The 26,299-nt window shown below is 38.9% G+C and overlaps 2 protein-coding genes across 4 annotated transcripts in view; one reads left to right on the forward strand and one right to left on the reverse strand.

The window, feature by feature from the left end:
* LOC134796759 (brachyurin-like) overlaps positions 1-26,299 on the forward strand; it is a 519,833-nt gene that overhangs the window by 79,733 nt on the left and 413,801 nt on the right. The gene's annotated exons all lie outside the window — the stretch shown is intronic.
* The window catches only part of LOC134796701 (semaphorin-2A), a 415,353-nt gene continuing 403,468 nt past the window's right edge, over positions 14,415-26,299 (reverse strand). For all 3 annotated transcript variants that reach the window (XM_063768875.1, XM_063768874.1, XM_063768873.1), the window contains 6 exons: positions 18,295-18,395; positions 17,432-17,604; positions 16,844-17,035; positions 15,539-15,676; positions 15,042-15,150; positions 14,415-14,887 (listed from right to left, as the gene is read on the reverse strand). In XM_063768875.1, coding sequence (XP_063624945.1) covers positions 14,831-14,887; positions 15,042-15,150; positions 15,539-15,676; positions 16,844-17,035; positions 17,432-17,604; positions 18,295-18,395 — 770 coding nt within the window. In that variant the 3' untranslated portion in view covers positions 14,415-14,830. The remainder of the gene's footprint in view (positions 14,888-15,041; positions 15,151-15,538; positions 15,677-16,843; positions 17,036-17,431; positions 17,605-18,294; positions 18,396-26,299) is intronic.

Below are 26,299 nucleotides of genomic sequence, written 5' to 3' on the forward strand. Positions count from 1 at the left end.
GTCCTTTCAGTAAGGCTTATATTCCAGTAGCTAATCACGGTACTTTTAGCACGGTTGAGTCATAGTACACGTGGTATGTTCAGTAGGCTTTGCAAGAGTACTCGATAAATGCCTAAAGCTTACATTTTCTGAAACAGACTGTAGCTTGTATGAAAATTATACGCCAATTCTTTTAATGTTCGATTTTATCTTAATCTGTATAATACATTTTAATTTTGTGTATCATCTTTAATGCTACTAACGATTATCAATTAGGTACTTACACAAAATTATACTTAAAAGCAAAATCAATAAACAATTTGACAAAATGGACAAAAATTAGTATCTACCATTCATACCCGTCGCAGCAGCAGGAGCATCGGCTCTGAACTGTCTTTTATAAAAAAAGCCGTACCTATAGGGGCCCACAGATTACCAGTTCGCTTGTCAGTTGTTCGGAACTGTCACCTTTTATGATTAACTGACAGGCTGATATCGTCCGGCGAACTGGTAAATCTGTGGGCCCCTTAAAATCGGACATGCCTTAAGGGTCCCACAGATTACCAGTCTGCCAGTTGTTCGGACCTATCACCTTTTGCGTTTAACTGACAGGCTGATATTGTCCGGCGAACTGGTAATCTGTGGGCCCCTTTACTCGTGATATCGTAGTGTAGCGGTAGCGCACTAATACCTAATTAGCGAACTTATTGAAAGCACTCTTTCGATTTTAGTAAGATTTATGTAACAATAGGTACTGTTTCTTTCATAAGCACTGCGGTAATAGTTCTTCCCTAGCCGTAATTATTAAATGGAGACGAAGTCCGCTCGCGGCGGGCGGCGTGAAATGGCCATTACATGCTCCACAGTATTTCAACACTAGGAATTTCGCGCTATTCTTTAGTGTCCCCCTTTGTCATTAATAATGAATTATGTGTTATGAAATCTTGGTTGACTTACTAAGTAATATTCTTTGCGGGTTATCAATTTAGCGAGAGGGAGTTTAAGATGCGTGAAATTAGTTGAAATAAGTTCATTTGGTTGTGGATTTAGTATTTTTCCAGAAAGGCGTTTTATTACAGTTAAATTTCAGTCCATTAGAAGATCAGCAACTGAATGTTTGAAATTAAATAGTGTTTTAAGGTAAGTACTTGGAAAGATATACTTATTTAATAGGTCTTTTAGGTAGATCTAGTAGGTTTAGGGTTCTTTTTACTTTTACTAGGTTTTACAGTGTGTCCGGTTTTAGATACCCTACCTTATTTAAGATACTTTTTCAAGAACTTTTCCAGTTGCTTTTGTGGCCCTCATCGCAAATGTAGGTACGGTAGGGGCAGGCCGGAAGATTTGCCAAGATGGGACACTGGAACAATTTTATAAAAAAAGTGCCAAAATCAAAATATTTTTTTTACCAGCACTCCAACAATATTGCCTAACATAACGAGCATAACACATGCATGCCAAAAAATATATTTTGCTCTTTTTTACTGAAATTGTTTTAGTCTTCTAGACTCCACCTACAAAGCGCGCATATACATAAACATAAGTGAATTGAAAGGCGCGGTAACTCGCTTTACTATTTTCATTAGAAAATTTATCAAAAAATAACAATGCGCTGCAGATGTACTGAAATTAGATTAGGACTTGTATAATTTGCATGCTCGTTCTAAATTGTATCTAAAGTTACATGAGTACATAAACACGTTCAATAATGAATTCAGTGCATACACTGCAATATTGTTCAGTCTTACTGTTGAGTTAGGCTGGCGCACAGACCTATGTCGAGTTAGATCACATATAATGATCTGGTACCTAATTACATAGAATATACAGGATGATTTTATTATGTCTGACCAGTGGCATTGACGCCGGCCATATCACTGTCAATTTCCTTAAGAGCCCATCAACGTGCACACTAGTGCCACTGCCAAATAATCGTGATCATTTAAATTTAACGAAAGATATTTAAAAAAGGGGGCCGCGTACTGTATTTTGTATTGAATACATCAAACTAGTTTTTATGTTGCTGGATTCGACAATCTATGTGTCCAAAGTTAGAACGGCCGTTATTGTTTTGACTTCATTGATCGACGAATCCAGCAACATAAAAACTAGTCTGATGTATTCAAAAGATACTTAAATACAGGACGTAGCGGCCCCCTTTTTTAAATATCTTTCGTTAAATTGAAATAATCACGATTATTTAGCAGTGGCGCTAATGTGCACGTTGATGGGCTCTTAACAAAATAAGTGACGGATTGAACGTTATGTCACTTTTACGCTACGTGGCGGAAAAAACTATGCTATTGGCTACGCTACGAGCCGTAGCGCTACGAGCGTAGCATAGCATAGGGCTTTTTATGTATTCTTTCCTAGTGATATGACATTATGTCACACGTGTCAGGGGAAAAACGGCTAACTACACTCTTACTCACTAACTACTTCAGAGTTAACTAAGTAAATTAAAATGATAGGCACATTTATGTAAAAACACTACAGGGCGAGCGTTGAGCCAAGTAAGTGAAAAATCTATCATTTTGTCTTTTACATCTATCTCATTACAACTACGAAACAAATTTTATTAAATATTATTTGTGTTATTAACTAGTCATTTGTATCTCCTTGGATATCACGGGCCTATAAATCCCGGTCTTTTGATAGGCTTGGGTTGGAATTGGGGAACAAAGATGCCCCTTGGAGAGCTTTAATTTCATGTAGAATATTATATTATTATTAACTAAGCTAAGCTTATTTGTGAATTATATCTATAATCTTCATAGAACATGTGCCACATACGATATCTATTTAGCTACATATCTGGGCCGGCGTTTGACAAATCCTCCTACCGGTTTATGATGCAATCTGGAATGTAATCTTCGGACCGCTTTCCGAGACAAACTGCTCCTAACTTGTCAAGCGGTAGTTCTCGCTTACAATGCAATTGCTTCGTAAATTCGGTGCTGCTGTGTTATGTGGGTAGTTATAATAGCATATAGGAACTAATACTACGGAATTTGCTAATTACTGTAACTACAGGATGGCCCAAAAATCCGCTGTCCACGCAAACGTTTGTTAAAAGTATCAACTACATACACATTAAAAAAAATTGTCAACGTTTTTTGGGCCAACCAGGGGCCTTACCATGATGTACTTATTGCGATTCTGTTTAGGACCTAAACTCAGTCAATAAGGACATCACGGTAAGGCCCCTGTACGTATTTGCTATAGCTACGCGAATATTACACGAATCATTTCGAGCTACTTTTGACCCCTTCACAATATATATTAGTTGCATTAGACCACGATTACTCGTATAAAATAGATGTGTTTTTTTGTTAAATCCTTTCTTACCATCTAAAAATATAAAAAGCATAGTTAAGGTCTGCGAAGAAATTCAAAGGTGTATGTGAAGTCCCCAATCCGCATTGGGCTAGCGTGGGGACTATAGCCCAAGCCCTCTCGCGCATGAGAGGAGGCATGTGCCCAGCAGTGGGGCGTATATAGGCTGAAATTATTATTTATTATTGTTGCGAACGCAACCTTTATTTGTATAATACAGTAACTAAACGCAGCCGTCGGGCTCGGCTAGTATTTGGAAGCTTTTTCTAAAGCACCAATAGGAGCGCTCCACATATTATGTATCGCGGCCAATTAGAGGCACCCAAATCTTAACCACTATTTTCGGACATTCAAATTATGCAAATCACTCTTTCATCAGCCTCCATACGATTACCACACCACTTTTACATTTAACCGTTTAGTCAAGGAACCCTTGTAAAACCAGTACCTATTGAAATTATAATAGTTTACTTCAAATCGAAGCTTTTTATTTGAGTCGTCGAGATCCTGACCTGCACGGCGGCTACATATGGTCCTTCGAAGCCTTCAAGACAAGGGAAGATTTGACCAACAACGGGTTCTTCGTGGAAGTGGACTTTGACCATACTTCGAAATCGTCTTCGTTGTCTTCAGTTTCTTCGGCTTAGGAAGAACACGCAACGGACATCGAAAGCAAGGGGTCCCAGCGTCTACCGGCATAAGGGAGGCGTTCGTTGGACATCCACCACATCGAGGACTTCAGTTCCAGTACATCGCATCACCTGAATACGTAGGACTAGACAGAGTGAGTTCGTTCCAATTTCCTTCCATTTCCCTTCTATACCTATCTTTCTTGGAATTAAGAATAGCTCTATACGTATCAGGCACAAATAATTCATTTTCATACAAATCAATTGCTAAATACATTTAAAACCATAATTCATACCGATAAAATAGCTTAGCTTCATATAACTTCGCAGTTAAAATCTTATTACATATTAAAAAGCCGTCTCCATCGCTTATTATCAATCGCCTCAGTAACATAAAATTGCTAAATCATCACATTCCGCGCGCAGCTGCTTATCTACTCCGCTTCTTTTGTTCTCGTCAGTTGCATTTTAACTCGTTAGTGATCACACATATTAGGTAATTGCATTTTCAAATTTACGTCTTAATCAATATGGCTGACACGTTAAAGGAGTTAGTTAGGAAACGTGGCAGTTTGAAAGCTAAATTAACTTTGTTTAACACATACATTAATGTGGCTAAAACGTGTGAACAATTAAGTGAGTTACAAATAACGGAGTTGCAGTGTCGTTTAGATAAAATAGAATCGGTATACCCAGAGTTTGACGCTTTACAGATGGAGATTGAAGCGTTAACTGAGAAACCCGACGAAGCATATGCGGAGCGGGAGCAGTTTGAAAGCCAGTTCTTTGTGTTGGTTTCGACTGCTCGACTTCTTTTGACTCCTACGGTGCAGTCGAGCGGCGGTCGGCCCGGGCCCGGGTCCGCGGCTTCCACGTCGTGCGGCGCCGGCCGGCAGGACTTCGTTCGTCTGCCCAAGATTGATCTGCCTCACTTCGATGGGAACTATCAGCATTGGCTCGGCTTTAGAGATACGTATATTTCACTTATTCATAATAATCCCGCTATCAATGACATAAGCAAATTTCACTATCTTCGTGCATCTTTAAAAAGCAGTGCCGCCCTTGTGATTCAAAGTCTTGATTTTAGCAGTGATAACTATCATAAAGCGTGGCAGTTAGTTTCTGAGCGGTATGATAACCCGCGCCTTTTAATTAACAATCATATCCAGGCCCTGTTTAACCTTGAACCGATGCAACACGAATCGAGCTCTTTATTACGTAACATGGTGGACGTAACTAATAAAAATTTGCGTGCGCTTGGCACCTTAGGGGAGCCCACCGACCATTGGGACACCTTAGTTATCTATATAATGTCTAAGAAGTTAGATCTAGTAACTAAGCGTGAGTGGGAAGAGCACAGAAACCTTTTAACAGGCTCGCCGACGTTGCAGCAATATATTACATTTCTAAATAACAGGGCTGACTTACTCGAATCTCTTGGTAATAATAACGTCAATAATAGCGGTTACAAGACATCGAAACATAAATTGCATTCACATAACGAGCCACAAAAAACACATAATTATCTTACAGCTACAAAAAACAATGCTTATCGCAAACCTATTGTTTGCCCTTATTGTAAACAAGATCATTTCTTATTTAATTGTGAATCTTTTCGTAAATTAGACATTGATAATAGGATAAAAAATGTAAACGGTTACTCAGTATGTAAGAATTGTCTTAGGCCGGGACACTTAGAAAAGCAATGTGTGTTATCTCATTGCAAATACTGCAAACTTAAACATAACACTCTTTTACATAAACATGTTGACAAAGAGTCTTCTAGCAGTGACGTTCCGGTGCCAGATGTTCATTTTAGCGGCAACATTCAAACTAAAGTGTTTAGCCCTACTAAGACTTCCGGACTACTGTCCACAGCGTTGGTGCACGTGAGTGACGCGAATGGAGTGCTTCGTGAGGCGCGTCTACTCCTGGACAACGGGTCTGCCACCAACTTCGTGACGCAGGATCTGTGCGGGCAGCTTGGGCTAGCGACACGCAGCGTGGGAGCCACGATCACAGGTATCAATGAGCAACTTTCACATTGTCCGGAGTCTTGTGACATTACAATTCATTCACTTCATAGTAACTATACGACGACCGTAAACTGCTACGTTGCCAACGTAATAAATACATCTATGCCGCCTTGTCGCATAGATCTTACCAACATACCTATTCCTGCCGACATCACATTGGCAGACCCATCATTTTATGAGCCTTCCGCTATCGATATTTTAGTCGGGGCGGAAATATTTTGGGACGTCTTAGGTACCGCGCGTATTAAGTTAGGTAAAAATAAACCTCAATTACGCGAATCATCTTTAGGTTGGCTCGTGTGTGGCTCCATACCTGCCTACAACAAAAACACAAACGAATCTTATTTTTGTTCGTTCATCACACATAATGATGACACTAATCTCACTCGTTTTTGGGAATTAGACTCGGTGTCTTCTACACATTGCATGTCTTATGAAGAGCAAGCGTGCGAAAAATGTTTTTTAGAAAATACCATTCGCGATCAAGATGGCCGCTTCGTTGTGACATTACCTTTAAAAGAGTCACCGGAAGTACTTGGCGACTCATATCAAATGGCCAAGCGCCGTTTCTTGGTATTGGAGAAACGGCTCGCACGCGACGCTGCCTTCAAAACCTTATATTTTGATTTTATTCGCGAGTACATCGACTTAGGTCATATGAGCGAAAATCAATCATCATCATCATCATCTGCGCCATCAGAAAAAGCATTTTTCTTTCCACATCATGGAATTTTGCGCTCTAGCACAACTACACGTTTAAGAGTCGTCTATGACGGTTCGGCTTCCACGACTAGCGGCAAATCCTTCAATGACATCCAAATGGTTGGCCCGACTGTTCAGGATGACCTTCTGTCAATCTTATTACGCTTCAGGCAACATAAGTATGTTGTCTCAAGTGACGTAGAAAAAATGTATCGAGCCATATTAGTACAGCCTTCTCAACGCTCGCTACAACAGATCATCTTTAGGTTCGATCCTTCTGATCCCTTAAAAACCTACAAGTTGAACACCGTCACTTACGGGACTGCGTGCGCACCTTACCTTGCAACTAAATGTCTTGTTTCTCTTGCCGATGACTGCCAGGACGCCCGAGTTAAACGCGCGATACAGCACGACTTTTACGTAGACGATTTTCTCAGTGGCAGTGACTCCGTAGAATCATTGGTTGAGATTAGTAAGGGTGTAGTCACAACGTTACAAGCTGCGAAGTTTAACTTGCGTAAATGGCAATCAAATTGTCCTGACCTTTTAAAATCAATTCTTGAACATAAAGAGGATAACAGCAAAGCTCTCAACCTTGATAGCACGTCGCCTTGTAAAACCTTAGGTCTGTACTGGCAAACAGGAACAGACAAACTTCTATTTTCTATCGACATCAAAATTCCTAATAAAATCACAAAAAGAAACATCTTGTCTGTCATAAGTCAAGTGTTTGACCCACTAGGTCTCGTCGGGCCGTGTATAGTGGAAGCCAAAATCATATTGCAGCGTCTTTGGCTGTTAAAGTGCGAATGGGACTCTGAGCTCCCATTAGACATAAAAAATGAATTTCTATCTTTTGCATCGTCACTTACAAATTTAAATAAACTTAAAATTGACCGCTGGGTATTCAGTGACTCACCTATAGAAGTTCAAGTACATATATTCACAGATGCGTCAGAGCGTGCATACGGCACCTCTGTCTATGTCAGGACTGTGGACGGTAGCGGAGCAGTTTGCGTTCGTCTTATAGCGTCAAAAAATAAGGTCTCCCCGCTTAAGCCCTCCACAATCCCAAGGCTGGAGCTTTGCGGCGCGTTGCTTGGCGCAAGACTCTGGACAAAGGTCATTTCATCACTGACCGTGAAGGTTGATCACAGTTACTTTTGGTCTGACTCTATGATCGTGCTGGGCTGGCTCGCAGGGCCATCTAATAGACTTAAACCGTTCGTTCGCAACCGTGTGAATGAAATTCAAGAGAGTACACGCGAACAAGCATGGAACTATGTACCCTCAAAGCTGAGCCGGCAGATCTAGTGTCACGAGGAATGAAGGCTGATGACCTCAGCATGTCCACCTTATGGTGGACCGGTCCAGACTTTTTACATCACTCCGTCATTCAATTTCCTACAACGCCTAATACAAAAACAGATAACCTACCAGAAGTGTCACTTCATATAAACATACAAACAAACATAAACGAAAATAACAATCTTATAACTAAACTTATCACTAACAATTCAAAACTTACAAAACTAATACATATCGTAGCATATATTTACAGATTTATACATAATTGCAAAAATAAAAATAATAAACTTACATCAAATTTAACATACACAGAAATAAAATCAAGTAAAACTAAACTTCTACAACTGGCACAGCAAGAATCATTTCCTGAAGAGTACAAACTCTTATCTTTGGGCAAGCCCTTGCAGCCGAAAAGTAGGCTACTTTCGTTAACGCCCTTCTTAGACGATCAGAAATTAATACGGGTCGGTGGTCGTCTTAATAATGCTTACTATAGTTACGACGTCAAGCACCCAATCTTATTGTGCAGCAGGCATCACCTTACCAAACTGCTCTTTGATATGCAACATATGGCATTATTGCACGCCCCGCCTCAGCTCTTACTAGCAAGCATTCGGCAAACATATTATCCGCTCGGCGGAAGAAACCTGGCGCGCCACTTAGTCCATAAATGCGTTCGCTGCATCAGGTTCAAGGCTAGGCCTCTTCAAATGTCTATGGGCAACTTACCTACCGATAGAACACAATTAGAATATCCCTTTTTACATACGGGAATGGATTTTGCCGGACCAGTGCTGATAGCTGATCGAAAGGGTAGGGGTAGCAAAACAATTAAATCATATATTTTAGTTTTTGTCTGTCTTTCAGTCAAGGCTCTTCACTTGGAACTTGTCACAAGTCTAACAACAGAGTCGTTCCTTGCTGCTCTCCGCCGCTTCATGAGTCGTCGGGGAAAGCCTCAAACTCTGTATTGCGACAATGGGACTTCGTTTGTCGGGGCATCAAACGAGCTCAGTAATTTCTTAAAAAATAATCACGATAAGTTGCAGTCAGGTATGGCAGAAAATCTTATTAACTTTAAATTTAGCCCGGCTTACTCACCTCACTTCGGCGGACTTTGGGAAGCCGCAGTAAAATCAACAAAATATCACCTCAAACGCATTCTATCTCTTACACACTTAACGTATGAAGAATTAAATTGTTGCCTGATTCAGATAGAAGCTATTTTAAATTCTAGGCCCCTAACCCCCTTATCTTCTGATCCATCTGATCTGACCTACCTATCGCCCTCTCATTTCCTTATTGGACGTTCTCTTCTGTCAGTCCCACAAGAACCTCTGACTGAAGAAAACATCTCGCGGCTTGAACGGTTCCAGAGAGTTGAAAAACTCAAGCAGCATTTTTGGAGCCGCTTTTCTAATGAGTATGTTACTCTCCTCCAGCAGAAGACGAAGTGGCACACCTCAACGGACCAGCTGCAAGTTGGGACTATGGTCTTAGTCAAGGACCGCGCACTTCCTCCTCTCCTGTGGCTGCTGGGACGCGTCACGAAGCTGTACCCGGGCACGGACAACGTCACCAGAGTCGCCGACATACGCACGAAGAAAGGAGTCATCCGTAGGGCGTATAACAACTTGTGCCCCCTCCCTATTACTTAGTTAATTCTACAACTTCCATTTTTTTTTATTGTCTTTTTTTTGTTGAGTCTCTCAACGCCCGGGAGTATGTTGCGAACGCAACCTTTATTTGTATAATACAGTAACTAAACGCAGCCGTCGGGCTCGGCTAGTATTTGGAAGCTTTTTCTAAAGCACCAATAGGAGCGCTCCACATATTATGTATCGCGGCCAATTAGAGGCACCCAAATCTTAACCACTATTTTCGGACATTCAAATTATGCAAATCACTCTTTCATCAGCCTCCATACGATTACCACACCACTTTTACATTTAACCGTTTAGTCAAGGAACCCTTGTAAAACCAGTACCTATTGAAATTATAATAGTTTACTTCAAATCGAAGCTTTTTATTTGAGTCGTCGAGATCCTGACCTGCACGGCGGCTACAATTATTATTATAGTTACGGCAGCCTTGAAAATAGCTGTGCAAAGTGTACAGTGCAATATTGCAGTTACGCGTAGGCTTTTGATCTAAGTACTGAAGTAAAAGTTAGCTGTCACTGTCGTTCTATCTATCGGCACAGAATAATTAATAGTACTACCGTACAGAAAGGAAACTTCCTACAAAAACGAAGTTTGACAGCGGTTCAGGGTCGAATCATGCTGTCCCTTTCTAATATATGGCACTATCCCTTTCGGCTATTTAGGGTTGTCAAAAATCAAGTGATTATCTTATCTGTGGTCGTGCACGCAAAAGGAAGTCAAGTGGTGCCAACCCTAAATTGCTCGGAGCAATGCTGAGCCGAGCGGAGCCGAGTTTGACCGAAGTCATGAGTTTCGCACCCCTGCTATCGGTTACGTTATCTCGTTGTTGTGTCTATAAGAGCAATGTGACACTTACACAACCTATACCTATTGAATCAGAGTCAAGTGTACAGAGACTTTTCTGTGTACACTTTAGTACCTACATACTGTCAGTGTAAAGACACTGGGTTTTATAGAACTGAACAATTCGTACCTCACAGTAGCCTGTCTTTTATAGGTAAGAACAACGTCCAAATTGAACTTTATTATTTTTCCATAACTCATTTCCCAACAAGCGACGTGTTGACGTCACTTTGTTTTAAGGAACCGACGGCAATAATTACGGGCACGCGAGTAAACCTCAAAATAAGTTTAAGGTCACACCAACTTCATTTCCTTCATCAGTTATTCATCAATATCGAAAGCAATTTTGAACGTCGAGCGAAGGGTGTGATTAGCAATTCGTACGAAAGGAAATAACACACTAACAGTAGTAATCAACAGATTCGTTATGAAAAATCACGTTTCGGCAGGCGAGGCGGTGCCAAGCACAGATTTTGTTGGCAATGTATCGTGAAATTAGTTTAGTGGCACTATATAATTATGCGCCCTTACTTTTTACGGGCCCTCCGGCCGTCACCGAGCGACGAGCGGTAGCGAGCCGCGGCGAGCAGCGAGGGGCCGCCCCTCCTGTTATGACGAAAACGTCACCCCCGTATGTCACGTGATGAATTGACACTATTTTAAACAATTTCTCTAGCTTTTATTATGATAGCCGGCGACGTTTACACACTCCTGTCGGCACACAACATCAATCAAGTCGGCAAATAAAACTTCAAACCTGAGAGATACATTTCATAGATTTATTATATAAAATCTTAACACTACATTTGAATTTTAACTTAATACAGTATAGTAACATGTGAAATTTACAGAGCTACCTACTCGATTAGTACAGATAATAGTAATTAGTTATAATTATTGCGCAAGACATCCCGCAGGGGCGTCGTAGTTTGAGTAACCACTAAAATACTTAAGTACCGAATCTTAGCTAATATAATAAACGACGAAGCTCAGATATTTTTAAGATTCTTTATATCTATTTCGATTTATGTATGTACATGATATGAGAAAAGTCCGAAATATATCATAAAGTATTTGCAAAACTAATCCTTAAATGTCGAAGCACCTAATGAGTCTAAGTCTACAACGGTTACTGATTTCTGCTTTGAAAAGCTTAAAAATCGAATAGCCTTAGCTGGCAAACATTGTAGCATAATAAATTATGAATTATAACATAATACTTTTGGTTTAAAATTGTGAAGGGCGGACTGTTTCAAAAATTCAAACAGCTGAAATGCCTACTTTATCTACGTGTTTAAAAAAATCTGGACAAAACAATTGAGTTGTTTATTCGGATCATGCAATGCTGACAATTAACATTTTAATTATTAAATATTATAAATGCAATTTTAACTGCAATTGTTCCATCAAATGTGGTTGTAACAGTACGCCCTAAGATAAATGCGAAATCAACATGAGTTCGCTATTCAACATATCTATGTCTACTATTTAGAATTTGTTTCTACTACGGCTACTCTTCTCTACCTACTATTTCATGTCATGTCAACGCAAAGATCTCGACAGGAATGGGCATGAGAGTCATGTGAAACTAGAAGCGAATGGCAGTGGTACTAGTATTCTACTTGCTATGGCATTGTGGCAGCTGAAAAAACCTTAATAATGGCATTCCATCAATATATCTCTAGAAAAAATATGTATGATAAAATTTTATAAAATGCAATTCGTTTGTAAATTTGTAATCCACCGCTACCTATGTTAAACAATGATTAGATGATCGTTTAATATATACAAGCTCTTAGGTAGGTACAGTAAATGTTTGATATGGTGACTGAAGTCCCAGTACTAGTGAGGATGATAGCTGGCGTGTGGCCATCTGCCCGATTCGAACTTTAAGATACGTCAATTAATAAATTTAGAAACAATATGGATTAGATGTGTCAGTGTCAAAAGTGGTGTTTTTGTTTGAAGAAACGTCACATTTGGCACTGACATATCTAATCCATATCGTATCTAGATCTATTAAATGACGTATCTAAAAGTTGGAATCGGGCCGTAACCGGAGTGGGCATCATGTCTTGCGATGACTTTGAAACAGTTTTAAGTACCGTATTCAACCTTATTTATTGACAACTCGTGACATTGCAAAGATTTTGCTAAGTAAATGGCCATTTTTGCGCTTCAAGTTTGAAGTTTTTCGGCGAGATTACCAATATAAAAGTGACGATTAATGATAGTGATTATATTCGTCAAAATCACGAACTGTCACCAAATAAATGAAATACCTCCAGACGCCTAGGTGTTCTTTAACTTATTGCTCTTTCACTCTTTCCAACGTTTAACATTTACCCACTCGTCACTGACATTAGGATCGAGTTTTGTACAAAAATATGCAGAGATAAATTCTTAAAACACCGTCTACATCATATTAAATTATCTCTAATATTAATCTTTGATCCATAAATATCAGAAAGAACTTTGTTGACATTTAGTATCTGAATTATTGCTGCTAGAGTTCGATATAATATAATATGATTAAATAAGCTATACTGTGGAATAAATTACACTAATATTGTTACTTTAAGTTGGCTAACCTGTATTTAAACAATTTTGATATATAAAGGAAATAGGTACAAATACGTAAAATAGTCACATCAAAACGTTATATTAATAAAACAATTACCCTGAAACATATTTATGACGATGAGAAAATTATACGACAACAGCGATTTACTCCACTTCTCGACCATTTAAAATTATTCTCTAAACATGTTTCTTATATATCACAGGCTTAAATTATACTCATTACATTTAGGGACGTGCATACTATACGTACGTACACTTATATTAATACAGAACCAAATTAGGTAACTATTTACACAAAATAGGGGAAAAATAATGAGGCGAACCCTCCCACAACCCTCAGAGATTTGAAGCTATAGCGCGTCGGTCCCGTGCGGTTACCCTGCCATTTAAAAAGGACGAACGTTATACTCGAACCGCAATGTTAATGTACTTTTTAAATTGGCAGCGTAATACTGCACCTGTACTCATTTCGATTACACTGCAATTCAATGGGCACCGTCCATCGAGTATGCAACACTGCTAGAGTTGTTACATCGCGTTTCGGCTGATAAATTTAGTTTTTGTTAACTCCAGTCCGTACAAATATAGATTTATAAAATAGCAGTCGTTGCATAAACGAGTGGACTACATTATTCCGATACCACACTTTACACAGGCGTTACGGCCATGCTTTTCAATGTTTGATGCAGGTTGGTTAAAATAGAATGTAATAAAATAGAGCAAATAGCATTTTGTGTTGCATTGGCGTCTGTCAGTGACATTTTTTATTTACGGTTACGGGCGGCTTGTAACAAGCCGTTCTAAGCATCGATCGATGATACAATTTACAAGCTCGTATTTTACTCGTTTTTTATAGCTGCCAATTAAACTTTGCTTCGTGTGGAAATTGCAATGCACAGTTTGCCATAAACCCGCAAAATAAAATACAGAGCCAGACCATACACGTCAACACTTCAAATAATCTAGTATTAAATAAGCTTTGAATAAACTAGGTACCTACATGGATCTAGGGACACAAATAATAATAAATACTCTCAATATCCACTACGACAATGAACGGCAGCAGTCAATAAATATAATTGCATAATACTTAATACGAGTAGGCAATTATAAAAATTAATTCCATTTTCGTAGTGTAACAATTTTCCTATGGGGCTGTCCATAAATTACGTCATCGATTTTTGACGATTTTGGACCCCCCCCCCCCTATAATCATCCAAAAATCATGCATCAAATGACCCCATTTCCTCCTACTTCATGCTACCGTCATCCGATGTCCAGACCCCCCCCCCCCCCCTAATTTGAAATGACGTAATTTATGAATAGCCCCTATTCTCTTATCCAACGAACAAAGCATACTTATAATAATGAGAATTTCGCTCTCTAAATCTTTTTACAATCCATTTCCAACAAGCATAGCGCGACGCGCGTATTTACCGTTCGATTTAATTTAATAATGATAAATATCCATATAAATTTCGAGTGTCCTAATCACCTTCTCATGTTCCCGGTTCGGGAGCGGGCACTGTCCTTAACGTTAATTTCAATATGTCTTTACAAAAGCTAGAGGGAGTCACTTGTTTGGGTCACTAGTGGTCACTACGGGTACTAGCATGGTACCAGCGCAGTACTGGCATGGCACTCAAGACAGGATGAAGTAGCCGAGGCCGGCGGAGACGTAGGGCACCGGGATGGCGCCCGCGTAGTAGTTCACTGATTGAAACATGAGATAGGCGATGTTTAGAAGCTATCACACGATCTCATTCGGGTGTGTGTTCTGATTCGAGTCGTTCAGTCTCGCGCATTGCTGGAATAACAAAAGTTACTTTTAGTTTTCGAGTACAAATAGACTGCAATACTCTCGCCGAGTCACATATAGAGCGAAACAGAAGATTGTAAAATTCTATGTGTGAACATATTTGCTAAACTTTATAATCTATTGTTTATGATATGCATCTCACCTCCTGTTTCCTCTCCCATGTCTTCATGGCAGTTTTATACTTCTCAAATTCATGGCACCAATTAGAATATATCTTTTGATATTCGTTACTCTTCTCCGGGGGAGAGCATCTGAAAAAAAGACACATTTTTACAAACTCATATTTACTCTTGATGTCGACAAACTTTTTATTGAAAGTCAAATCCTTAATGCTAGGTTGTTTGACGATGAAATATTTGCACTACTTCTTACGTTTCTGTTTGACTTGGGTACAACCCCTAGGATAAATTGATCGATTGAAAATAAGATGTCAAAATGTATCAGAACTGACAATTCAATTTTTTTACATTGCCCGTACAAAAACTGGGATTTATCTTTCTGCATCGCTGGCATACTAGGTACTAATACAAAGAGTAACATTGGTACCTAGTATGCCAGTTCTTTACAATACGAATCGTAAAATAGGTTGAGGTCAAAATTAGGTACCCTATAACTAATTTTTAAGAGGTTGTTTCTTACCTGTGGATGTCGACGGTGATGTTGTAGGAGCAGAGCAGAGAACCACCGAGCCAGCAGTCGTAGCGTCCAGCGTCACTCTCACTGACGGAGATGATCAGCAGCCCGTGCTCAGAGGTCTCAATGTACTTCTCCGGTTTACTGGAAATGCGACGCTTACATTAAAGACCTATCTATATACACATTGATAAGTAAAAAAAATACATAAAATAAAAATTAACAGTGTTTTGTGCCAGTTCACACATGCGCCACTAAACGCAAGTAGCTAATATATCAACTCGCACTAAATACTGATCAATGTGTAACCAGGGCCTTATATTGATTCTATTTTACACGTGTCTAATTAGCATGTAATCCCCTCGTGGACTATCGGTCACAATTTTCCGTTAACGTGGCTTAAAAAGGTTTTGAATAGGAATGACAAAATACTCGCCGACATAACATGTAAATATATGTTTTTGTATAGCGATTGAGTAAACAAACGAAAACAATCCAGATAGGGAAAAGATGTAATTATGTAGGCTACACATTAAAACCCGTTTACTCTACGACAAGACAGTCAAATAAAGTCCTACGAAGCGCTTCGAATTTATTTGGTTATTTTTTGCCCACCAACATCCTTAATGGTGATGCTTCAATACCCGTTACGCAAATAAACGAAATGAACTCAGTAGGTAATGACCGATGGTCATTATTTTTCTCGTTAATAAATCAAACCGAGCAAACCACCGATTTCTGAGTCCATTCAATATAATAGCCCCAATATCAATTGCACGAGCCACAGCGTTCCCTTTGCATCGTAATTACCGCGGCGGAAGTGCGATAGCAGCAGATTTGGAAACACTTTAATTAATGTTGTTAGACGCGTGTTCAGTTCAAGTGTTTTCTGAATAATTTTCTGTTCGTAAGCAAAGGAAGATAGCGGAGAATTAGGGTTGCATTTAATTAAAGCACAGTTTATTTAACGATTTGTTTTGACGGTGCGTCGGTGGCGTGGAAATTTTGATACGTAAACTGCACTGCTACGTCGTATTTTGGGGTTTGTTGTATTCGTGTTCAAACACATAAAATAAACATGAATATTTTGTTTACCTGCTGCTTTAAATTTTCACGGTTATGACTACTATATTTGACTTGTTTTAAAAAACTAGTAAAATACTGTTATATAGATATATATTATAACTTATAACGTTAAAAAAAATCCAGTTTCTATGTGAGAGATATTTTATCGTTGCATTTTCTTAATCTAGTGTTAACCAGTCGTATGCTCAACCAAATGGTTTGACTGAGCGCTTCACTCGAACTCACTTGAACGTAATTGGGTGCCGTCCCTTCTCCCTGGAGTAGTGGTACCAGGTGATAGCTCGCGGTTGCAGGACCTCGGGCATCTTGATGAAGCTGCCGAGGTGCAGGCTCTGGCCCCAAGTCGCCGACACGCTCTTGCGGGCTATGGAGGAGTCGCAAATGTCCGCCGTTTCATTGGCCACGTCTTGAATCAATCTGTGTAATAAAATTGAAAACAATGATACCTACAAAAAGGGAAGGTACTATTCTGCATTAAAGTTTTGCTGGACATAGGTCTATTATTTCATTAGGGATCCCCCTTGTAGTAGTAGTAGTAGTAAACTTTTTATTGTACATAAAGACATATATACAAAGGCGAACTTATCCCTTTGAGGGATCTCTTCCAGTTACCCTCCTTGTGACCCTAAATTGTAAAATGTAATACAAACATGTACCTTTTTGTCTACGTTGTTGGACCAGGGGAAGACATAAGATATTTTTGCAAAGTGATATTAGGGCCGACCGGAAGACATGCTTGTGATCATGACATAGATTTACTTATTAATATTACACTTGCGGCGTACGTGCCGTGCGTAAGTGACCTATACATACCCTGGCGCGTATTCCCTGCACACGGAAGCCTCGCGGTCCCAGCCGCAGTAAGGGTCGCGTGCGCAGCGCACGCATGCGTCGTAGCGGCGCGCGCACAGAGCCAATCGCAGCTGCAGAACGCGCCGGTCCGATGCGGCGTACAGCGATCCGTGCACGCGGGATATGCCCATTGCCTACAACAAGAACATTTTTTAAAATTTCTGAGACTATCAATATAATACATACAACCTAGGTTCTATGTATTTGTAGTAAGTATCTACTTAAACTCTTATCGTCAGTGTAAATAAAATTTGAAATAACTCTCCGATTTCCTGAAAACGTTTGAGCAGGTTCAGTGGGTACCGGGTGGTACCTATCGGTCACTAAACACTAAGCTAAACATCTTGAAGAAAATACCTTTATTAATATGTAAGAATGAGGTAGTTTTGTACGTACATACCTACTTATTTATACGTCATATATAAAATACTAATGTACTACTAGATTTTAATATATAACAATTAACCAGACGAGAGCTCTTCCATAACCACATTTACAAAATCACACAACCTCATAAACCGCAAATACATGCTTGTATCTATTTGCGTTTATATTCATGACTCGAGAACGACTACTTACTCCGAGAGAAATGGGTTACGTTACCAATATCAATACTAGATTACTGCTATGTTACTGTCCTATAAAACTTAATAGACTCGATCTATACGACCCAAAGAGCCAACAAAATGTTTCCATTATAGTACTCCTATAAAACTAGTACCTATCCATAACTATATCAATACACCATACACACGGGTCAGCATAATAGTACTCATAAATCCCCAAAAGATACTAAGCTAAAAAATTGTTATGGTATTAGTTACCTGAATGGGTTCTCCAGGCGTTACGTCGAAAATATCCAGCAGAGCAGATTGGCTATCGCCGTTTCGGGTCCATTGAACTATCTTGTGAATTTTCCCTTCATCTATAACAAAGGTAATATTGTGTTAGTGTATTTACCAGCTTAGGTATAAGAAAAAGAGAAAGGAAAGTACCGTAAAAACCTCGGTTTATGTCTCGTTACGAGTTTTCATAAAAATACACACAGCTGAATAAAGAGCGGAATAGGTAAAAAAACTTATGGAATGGTACTTTTATGTAGTATTGTTGTACAAAACTGATGATGTAGTTACGTCTAGACTTCAGATATGTTTGGATATACACAGGTTACATATATTATGTTTTTAAATATTTTCATTTAGCTTCATTTAAACGTTAAGCTATATTCGATTTAATTATTAATGTATTAGTGTTTATAACTAGGTATCTTATCTATGGTCACTTTTATGAAAATAGAAATGTCCCCATTGAATTGATAAAATCATTTAAATTCTCCCAACCTAGAAGTTCTATCACTCAAATTCGATGCGTCTTAATAATGCGTTTGATGTTAAAATTAAATCCTTATTAGTTTTAGATTGATGAAACTTTGATCTTTCGGCAATTTTTAAATGTAATAAACTTATTGTCACTACATTTACAAAGTGATAAAAAACTTTACCAGATGTCATTCAAAACGATGTTTTAATACGTTTTAACGTTAGTCAAACGTTTTAAATTGTAATGTACTAATATTATTATCATATATACTTTGATTATTCAAGCATAGTACCTACTACCGACGTGTAAGGTTACGGTTAGGTATAGACTTCTTTGATCTTGTGACTGAAAAGCATATATTGTGTTACCATATTTCGTTTTCAGAGAAAATGTCTAGCTCTATTACATTAGGAACAGCTTAAATAAATACCTCCTTTTATGAGTAGGTCGAAAGGGAATATGAAAAAATGTAGTTACTTTCGTCTGGAGAGAAATATTCAATAATTTAGTACATAATTTGTTATGCTTTTATTTCTTGGTTTTGGTAGGCATTCATATTCAGGTAGGTATATATCTTTCTACTTATATTCCCCGTCTTTAACAAGTTAAAAGTGTACGCAATGAAAGTACGGTTTTGTTAAAATAAACCCTTCTTTTCCTTCTTCTACATATGTTAGGTACATCAGAAGACAAATCATTTAATGCTACAAATTAAGAGCGGTAAAGTTGCTTCGTTCTATGAAACACGTAAAACGTCAACTTTAATATAATTCAGAACAATGAGTCACTCAACAAAGTACTAAATTTAAGGTCCCGTATCCCTACCTCCATTTAAAACTTCACTTTCACGGTTTAATCAACTTTCGGCGTAGTTTGACGACCTTTAGCGTAAGGGTCGGCACAAACACGACCAGTCACGAATCCGAATAGTATTCATTTCTCCACTTCCCTAACTACCGGGTAAATTATAAGGGTACGTCAAAATAAAGGCGCCAATTAAATTGACTCGTTAGTTGTTCCAACAATAGTCACGAAACCATTGTTAGCAACCTTAGGTCACCTGTTTTGCTCGTATGAAAAAAGTATTTACATAAACATTTCAATTGCTTCACGTTTTAAATGGCCTGTAATGGTCACGAGCTTCAATGAAGAATTCACATCAATCACAACCGGAATAGAAATGTAGGTTTATTCAAAGAAAAGTTTATGGTCCGTTCAAGACTAGGACCATTGTTTCCAGCCTTGATTCTCAAGAAAATAACATAAGTCCGCCAAGAAACACAATCGACATCGGGCACGTGACCACACAATGTATCGACGAAGGATCGCTTTCATTGTAACATTTGTAACTCCGTAAGGTCACGGTTCGATCCGCAGTCTCCTTTCAGAGAGGCCGAATCACGAGCGAATTAATATTCGGCCCACGAATCTTAATAGCTAATTGGATTACAGGCATGTACCGAAATTACCTAACCCGGTTACGCACAATAGTAGCTATACGTGTGCGTACCCGGCGCCCGGCCTCAGACGGAACGGCGGCAAAGCCTCGCATTGTTATTGTGTTTGTTAAGTTATAGTTGCCCTGCTATACACCAGTAATTGTATTAAGCCCGTTGTTCCATATGAATGGTAATGCGTACCGATGCTGATCGTGCCTAACAAGAACGCTGAGTTGCCTTTATTTGTATTATTGGCGCAAAAGGTTTTGTCAGTGAGACGCTTATCTTTAACGACATGATTCTCGCTTTGTTTCCAAGTGTCTTATCTAAAATGGACTAGCACTATTTGATTATTAGCGAGGAGAAACGTCGGAAAAATAGATACCTACTTGGTTAATACGGAAAGATGTATTTTAGGGCTTACTGCTAACTCGAAAGAGACTTATTGATTATTATAGTTATGGAAATGTTAATCAGCATGAACATGGATTAAATAACGTAATTGACGTGCGTTCCATTAAAATCCATAATTTATTGCAAAACTAAGTGACATAATACAGTGCGAGTGGTATGTTTGACGAGCGAGGTGCCGGAGTCCATTAGCTATCACACGGAGGCTTTGATTGACACAGACAAGTAGGTGGCGGTAAATTTCGTCCCGGGTGGGGTGCGAGCGGAAGGGGCTGGCACTACGTTTGCATATCATACGCACCTTCAGGCGAATTCAGAAACGTAGAACACGCTAGCAATTTGGTTTTAACATCAGTGCTTCACTTTCACCAATTTTAATGCGCGGTGTAACAATATTGAGATCAAATTAGTATCATATTGTACGTTTCTGAATGTATTCGTTCGTCTAAATGATGCTGTCAAGTTTTGGCTTTTAGCAAAGTAAAGTTACGCCTATTTACTGATTTATAAAACAAAGAAGTAGTTGCGCAGTGTGTTAGGTATCCCTCGTGATCTAGATACACGTATACGGATAGTGTGTCGAATTCAAATAAAAGTATTAAAGTATTTATTTTTTATTTTATCCTAATCATGATCAAACTAATATATTATCCGCAATGAGACCTTTTTTCGGAATGATGCTGACCCCTAGAGCATTCGGAAGTACTGAATTTGTTAATTCCGCGAATTGGGGCCACCAAAACAATTTTTTACATCATAACCAACCTCATGCGTATCTCTGAACGTAGCGGGCCACGTCGGCGTATATTAGACAAGTTTACCGAGTGCTTTCACGCATTGACACAAGTATTTGGTTGATGCGATAATAGCGAACACGGGAAAGCATTCACCAAACTTGTCTGCAAGCGGCCCGCGCCGGGGGCAAGGGAAATCTGTTTAAGGGTAAAGGTAGTGGTGGGATACGGGAATGTTCCCGATTCAGGGACATGGAGTATTTTAAGCAGGTATCTCATACAAAGTCCTTTCCATAAAATGGTGATCTACCAATCGTGTTAATAGAACAACAAAATGCGCTAGTGCATTTGAAAGTAGGTACTTAATTTGATTCGACCGCAAAAACATGGGAACACGGAGACACGGGAAACCCTTCACTAAACTTCTTCAACCAATGACATTTTTGACAGTTGATAGAACATATAAAAAACAAAACCAGATCAAATTCATAACATGTTGTTACAATGAGAATGAGCCTCCATCCAATATCCATAACAAATAAATTTCTGAATATTGCTTTGGATCGCATATTGCACGATCGCACGAGAATGTTAACCACATCACTATGCCCCTACATGTTTAAAGCCTTGAGACGCCGAGTGTAATGGGTTACTACTAATATTAGGGCTGGTATTAATTTAATGGGCATTTATCGAATAGCACAGGTGCAGGATACGTGGATGTGATTAAGCGTGCTATTAGGTAAAGCTATTATTAAACCTTATTATAAATAGGTAACGAAATTTAATTCGATTTACCCTTTATTTGTATCGTTCAATTCTAATTGTATAATTTAAGGGTTATATTTATTTATTTTGTGTTTAATTGTTATTGAGAGAGAGTTAGTTTTATGCGTCTTTTATGTGCACATCAGAAATGGACTTTGAAGCCTAATTTTTTTGCTAGACCCTTATGTTAGGCATGTTGAAACTTTCTACTTCTTAAAAACTGTATGATGAACGAATTAGAAAACTGTACCCAAATCGTTAACTTGTGTAATGTGTATTGTACCCATTTCTGATGTTTCTGACCCTTATGGTACGCGGAAGTGCCCCAATTAGTACAATTTACTTGACGAAATCAATAGTTGACGTTTACCTTATCAATATTCCAGGGGTATTGAATGATAGATTGGTTCCGTCTCTGTTCGCCGGCTAATCAGGTCGCGTCCTGACAGCGTCATAGATTAAATACTTATTACTCTATGTATATGAGATATGTAACACGACATTTAAGAAAACACGTTCCTGTATTATGCGTCTTCTTTCTTTAGTGCTCGGTTACCTCCCACAGCTGTAGTCTAGTCGTAGAACCCAGCGGATTAATCTTGCTATTCTTTACTACTAACGTCAAATGATTTGGTAGGTAATTAAAGAGAGATAGAAAAAACAAGGTATGATGATGTACTTCTGATGGCCACTGGTATGCAAACCAGCGCACTTTGAGCTTAATTTAATTTTAAATTACCTATAGGAAAGTGACATCTTAAATGTGAGCAATTAATTGCTAATTTGCTGCTAAATAATTTCATAATTTTGATTTTTGATCGTACAACAAATTAACGGTAAATCATTTACTTATTAGATTAAATGATTTATCTTTAATTTTATGTAAAAAAACAACAAAAAAGCTGGTGTCGTGTCGTATCAAGAGGTCAAGGCTATGGCTTATGAGAGGGAGAAATGGAAAATACTAATACACCGGCAAGAGGATACCTCTTGAATTGAAGAAGAAGAAGAGCAATAGTTTAATTTCTACCGGTATAAAAATATTTATATGGGTACCTACCTACTTACAATAGATTAGATTCAACATTTGCGTTTTTGCTTGCCTTGCTGTATCTACTACAGTAGGTATATTAAATCTGTGGCATGTCTAATTACTAACATTGAAACAGTGACACGAACATACGATCTCTAAACCGTCGCGGAGATTTCGCCGTGGTCATTAATTTCCCGATCACGCCCCGGCCCGAGCGAAATAATTAAACAATCCCACACTGGGGTTGCCAGCCTAATCAATTTGATAAGGAAACCATATACTCGTAATGTATATAAATAAATATTTGAAGTTCAGTGGCGATGCTAAGCGAAATATGGGCACAGCGACATTAATATTCCGTTTAGGAAGTAAAACTTTTTTTTTAATAATTTCAAAAGTCGCCGACTCCTAGCGCCGCCACTGACGCCACTATTGGTGGTACACAGATTAAGTAAGCCTTGAAGGCACTAACTAAGCAATGACATAAGTACATAATTACATACATAACTAATAATACGTACTTAGAAACATAAATAGGTTCATATGTTCATTTGATGCTTCTTAAATAATTAATTATTTCACTGCTATAAATAATACCTGAAATATTTTTATCTTTTCAAATTAGCCGAAAGATCCTCGCGGCGCTTCATCTTCATAAAGAAAAATCCGTCTTAAGAAGTGAATTAAATCGAATTAAGAACGGATGAATATCGAACAAATACGCGAAGGCGTAAACAAAATTCTTTAATTATCTTTTCATATTTTCCACGCAAACGGGCACAGGGCCCCAGAAAGCCGTCTCAAAAGAAATAATCCCGCAATCCAATAAAGATTTCGCTTCGACAGGCCTAAGTGAAAACTTTTTTGCGATCCCCGAACAATATAAGTTTTATTCCTCCAAGTGGTATAAATTCCAAACACAAAGTAGCTGTAACCTCTTTATTGCTTTTCATACAAGGGCCGAGTTTAACGTATAGATTTACCTGTTACCGATGGCTATGACTTTGTGCGGGTTGTTGGCTTTCCGACACGAGTAAAGGTAAATCACCTTTTTCACCAACGTTACAATATTGTAGATCTCATGAAATATGTATAAAATGTTATTTTATGTTGTTTGTATTTATAAATTCAGACCTGAATAAATCAGAGATTTAGATGTTCATTTGTTTTTTTTTTAAAGCCTATATACAAGACGTGATTTATAACAATAGAGACACTGTCAAGGTTTAAAAGTACCTAGGTATTACATCTATGTTTTTTGTTTATTTCGAATGCACAGATTAATATCGATCCGGCTGAGATCAACTCATTATTTAAAATATTTTTAAATTTATAATATGCCTGTTGGGCACGACTCATATTATGTTACTGTATATATTTACAGCACTGTACACGATTCTTGACGCGAAGCTTGCTACGAGGCAGTACTACGAGCTTAGTTTAACATTGTCTGATTTAAACTAAATATCCTAACATTAGGTTTAGAATAACAACATTATTAAAATTATCGTTTCCCTCGTAAGTTTCGCTGACTTAACCCGCACCGTTAAATGCGTAGTTTTTCAATTTAACGACGCACCCGAAACTTGATAGGTTCTCACGGATTTCCCCTTATCTTCAGTATTCTCATAACTCGAACATATCAAACGTAATAGAAAATCGTGCGGGCAAAATGAAGATCGTTAGAAATTTATTCGTTTTTGTAAGTGGGGCTGGATAAATTCCGCGATTAGCAGTTGGAACGAATTCGGCAGGGCCGTTTTATCGCGATTCGCAATATGTATTTTATAGACGCCGTAAATCGAGAAGCGCGGCTTTTTAACGTTTGCCTACGGACCACAGATCACTGTCACGATTAATGGAGCGTATAAGACGACTCACGTAGTCAATGTCGCTACAATATTCATTTAGTGTGAGAGCGTGACTGCTATTTTAATGTCCATGTGAATAATACATATAATATAAACAAATAATGTTTAAGAATAATATATGTACTAGCAAAAAGCAGATCTTTGTAAGGGCTCGCGGAGGTTTTCTACCTTAACGTACCGAACCGGTTGCTGTCCGGTAGGTACGCCTGTCTGTTACAGCTTTTACTTTGTCCTTTAAAAACGTGTCCAGACGACAAAATCAAATTGCCAATATCATCCACACGTAATATACAATTTCATAAGTGCATTAAGCCCGCTCCACACTCGTGCGCGAATCGCGGCGCGAAGCCGCGAACGCGAGTCTGGAGTCGATTTCGCATATCAGCGAACTAGACTCCACACTCGCGTTCGCGGCTTCGCCCGCGATTCACGCGCATAGTCTGGAGGGGGCTTTACATCCTACACGGTCGCCCAGTACTTTTTGTAAGGAACCCAACTGGCTTTCCTACATAATGTTGGGTCAGCGAGCCAATGTTCTTAAATTTATTTTTGCGTCCACTCCACACAATTGATCGAAAAACTATCCCGTCTGGACACCTACTGGCGGTAATCACGCTGCTCCGCACATAAACTAACACACACAGTTCCACTAGGTACAGCCAGGGTCCAGCATCAGCTCTATCTTGGGTACTGCTCTTCCAAATTCTCATTAAGACGTGTCAGATGACCAAAACAGCGTGTGCCTATGTTGCACCAAACCTGAGTTCCACTAGGTACAGCCAGGGTTTAGCATCAGCTCTATCTTGGGTACTAATCTCCTAAGTGCTCATCAAGACGAGTCGGATGGCCAAAACAGCGTGTGCCTATGTTGCAACAAACCTGAGTTCCACTAGGTACTGCCAGGGTTCAGCATGAGTTCTATCTTGGGTACTGTTCTCCCAAGTGCTCATCATGACGAGTCGGATGTCCAAAATAGCGTGTGTCTATGTTGCATCAAACCTGATCGAGTTCCACTAGGTTCAGCCAGGGTTCAGCATCAGCTCTATATTGGGTACTACTTTCCTAAGTTCTCATCAAGACGAGTTGCATGACCAAAACAGCGTGTGCCTATGTTGTATAAAACCCGAGCTCCATTAGGCACTGTCCGGGTTCAGCATCAGCTATCTTGGGTACTGAAAGTACTGATCTACCCAGTGATCATCATGACGAGTCGGATATCCAAAACAGCGTGTGTCTATGTATGTTGCATCAAA

The sequence above is a fragment of the Cydia splendana genome, chromosome 14 (assembly GCF_910591565.1).
Source record: "Cydia splendana chromosome 14, ilCydSple1.2, whole genome shotgun sequence".
NCBI lineage: Eukaryota > Metazoa > Arthropoda > Insecta > Lepidoptera > Tortricidae > Cydia > Cydia splendana.